The sequence below is a fragment of the Dipodomys ordii genome, unplaced genomic scaffold (genome assembly GCF_000151885.1).
Source record: "Dipodomys ordii isolate 6190 unplaced genomic scaffold, Dord_2.0 Scaffold174, whole genome shotgun sequence".
NCBI classification, from domain to species: domain Eukaryota; kingdom Metazoa; phylum Chordata; class Mammalia; order Rodentia; family Heteromyidae; genus Dipodomys; species Dipodomys ordii.
Window position 1 is genome coordinate 936337 of NW_012267390.1, and position 2062 is coordinate 938398.

Sequence of the window (2062 nt, forward strand, 5' to 3'; positions counted from 1 at the left end):
CTAGTGTGAGCAGGGTGGTACTGAGCAGCTGTGACCTGGACTAGTGTGGTACTGAGCAGCTGTGACCTGGACTAGTGTGGTACTGAGCAGCTGTGACCTGGACTAGTGTGGGCAGATGTGGTACTGAGCAGCTATGGACCTGGACTAGTGTGGGCAGATGTGGTACTGAGCAGCTGTGGACCTGGACTAGTGTACTGAGCAGCTGTGGACCTGGACTAGTGTGGTACTGAGTAGCTGTGGACCTGGACTAGTGTGGGCAGGTGTGGATACAGAGCAGGCATGGGTACTGGGCAGGTGTAGGTACTGGGCAGGTGTGGGTACTGGGCAGGTGTGGGTACTGAGCAGGTGTGGGTACTGAGCAGGTGTGGATACTAAGCAGGTGTGGGTACTGGGCAGGTGTGGGTACTGGGCAGGTGTAGGTACTGGGCAGGTGTGGGTATTGAGCAGGTGTGGGTACTGAGCGGGTGTGGGTACTGGGCAGGTGTGGGTACTGGGCAGGTGTGGGTATTGAGCAGGTGTGGGTACTGAGCGGGTGTGGGTACTGGGCAGGTGTGGGTACTGGGCGGGTGTGGGTACTGGGCAGGTGTGGGTACTGAGCAGGTGTAGGTACTAGGCAGGTGTGGGTACTGGGCAAGTGTGGTACTGGGCAGGCATGGGTACTGGGCAGCATGGGTAGTGGGCAGGCATGGATACTGGGCAGTGTGGGTACTGAGAAGGAGTGGGTACTGGGCAGTGTGGGTACTGAGAAGCGTGGGTACTGGGCAGGCATTGGTACTGAGAAGCGTGGGTACTGGGCAGCATGGGTAGTGGGCAGGCATGGATACTGGGCAGTGTGGGTACTGAGAAGCGTGGGTACTGGGCAGGTGTGAGTCCTGGGCAGGCGTGGGTATTGAGTAGGTATGAGTACTGGGGCTTCCAAGGTGTCATAATCCCCGTTTTCCCCTGGAGGCCAGTCTGGGAGCTTGGGTGCTGGTGTCCTGGTAGCACAGAGCCAGCAGCCATGGGGCTGGGCCGCCTGGTGGGAAGTAGAGGCAGGAGAGGACCCACAGGAACCTGCCCTCCTCTGCCCCGGCTCCCTCCCGATACTGGTGCCTGCTGGGGAGGGGTCAGAAGTCCGACTGGGCCTGTGGTGGGCCATGGGTGGGTTCCTCGGTGGGGCTCCGCCGTGGCTACCCTCCCTGGCCACGGAGCTTCTCTCCGGTCCTGTGGTCAGCTGTACTGGCTGTGCTGGGACACAGGGACCGTCACAGGGAGGGTCCCCAGAGCCCCCACCCGGGGCGGGGCTGGAGGAGGGCGCAGAGGGCAGGGCCGCTCCGGAGGCCGCTGCAGGCCCTGGGGTGACCACAGCAGGCGGTGCCTGGTCATGGACCTGGTGTGGACCACCTGGTCCTGTCCCCAGGCACGGGGCGGGGGGGGGGCTTCCTCTTCAAGTGGGAGGGGCTGGCTCCAGCTCAGGCCCCATGACAGAGGCCGGGCGGGTGGGCCCCCTGCTCCCTCACTGGGCAGGAGAGGTCTGTGCGGCTCCACACTGCCAGGGCGGGACTCACCGGTGGCAGAGCTCTCCGAAGCCGTCCAGGGGCTGCATCACCCCGCTGGATGACTCCCCGTGGGTGAGGAACAGCAGCGCCGGCCTGTGCTGGGCCAGACCCTGAGGGGCAGACAGCCGGCTGTGGGTCCCCCGCCCCGTCCGCCGCCCCAGGCTGGCCCGAGGGTCCAGTGGGAGCGGGAGGTGCTCAGAGCCTGTGGCGGTGCGGGCTGTCCCGGGAGGGGGCTTTTGCCAAGAAGGAGGATGGGACAGGAAAGTGCTGCCAGGTCCGCGGCTCCGGGAGGGGCTGCCAGCTGCCAGGTCCCCTGCCGGGCACCGGATGTCCTGCTATGGCCAGCCCTAGATGCTGGGGAGTCAGCCCTGTGGGGGTTGCCCCCCCCCCGCTCGGGGCCAGCGAACCTCCTCCACCTCCTGCAGTGTGTAGCAGTCTCCGGGCTCCTTGAGCAATGGATGCACCCTGGCTCCTGGGGAGAAAGTTTTCCCTTTAAAACTGTGCAGACTGGAGGAGGCTGGCCA

The 2062-nt window shown here is 64.7% G+C and overlaps 1 protein-coding gene across 1 annotated transcript in view; it reads right to left on the reverse strand.

Annotated features, from left to right (window-relative positions):
- Agxt (alanine-glyoxylate aminotransferase) overlaps positions 1 to 2062 on the reverse strand; it is a 15712-nt gene that overhangs the window by 11097 nt on the left and 2553 nt on the right. The window contains 3 exon segments of the mRNA XM_013033671.1: positions 1048 to 1063; positions 1500 to 1648; positions 1946 to 2010. Coding sequence (XP_012889125.1) covers positions 1048 to 1063; positions 1500 to 1648; positions 1946 to 2010 — 230 coding nt within the window.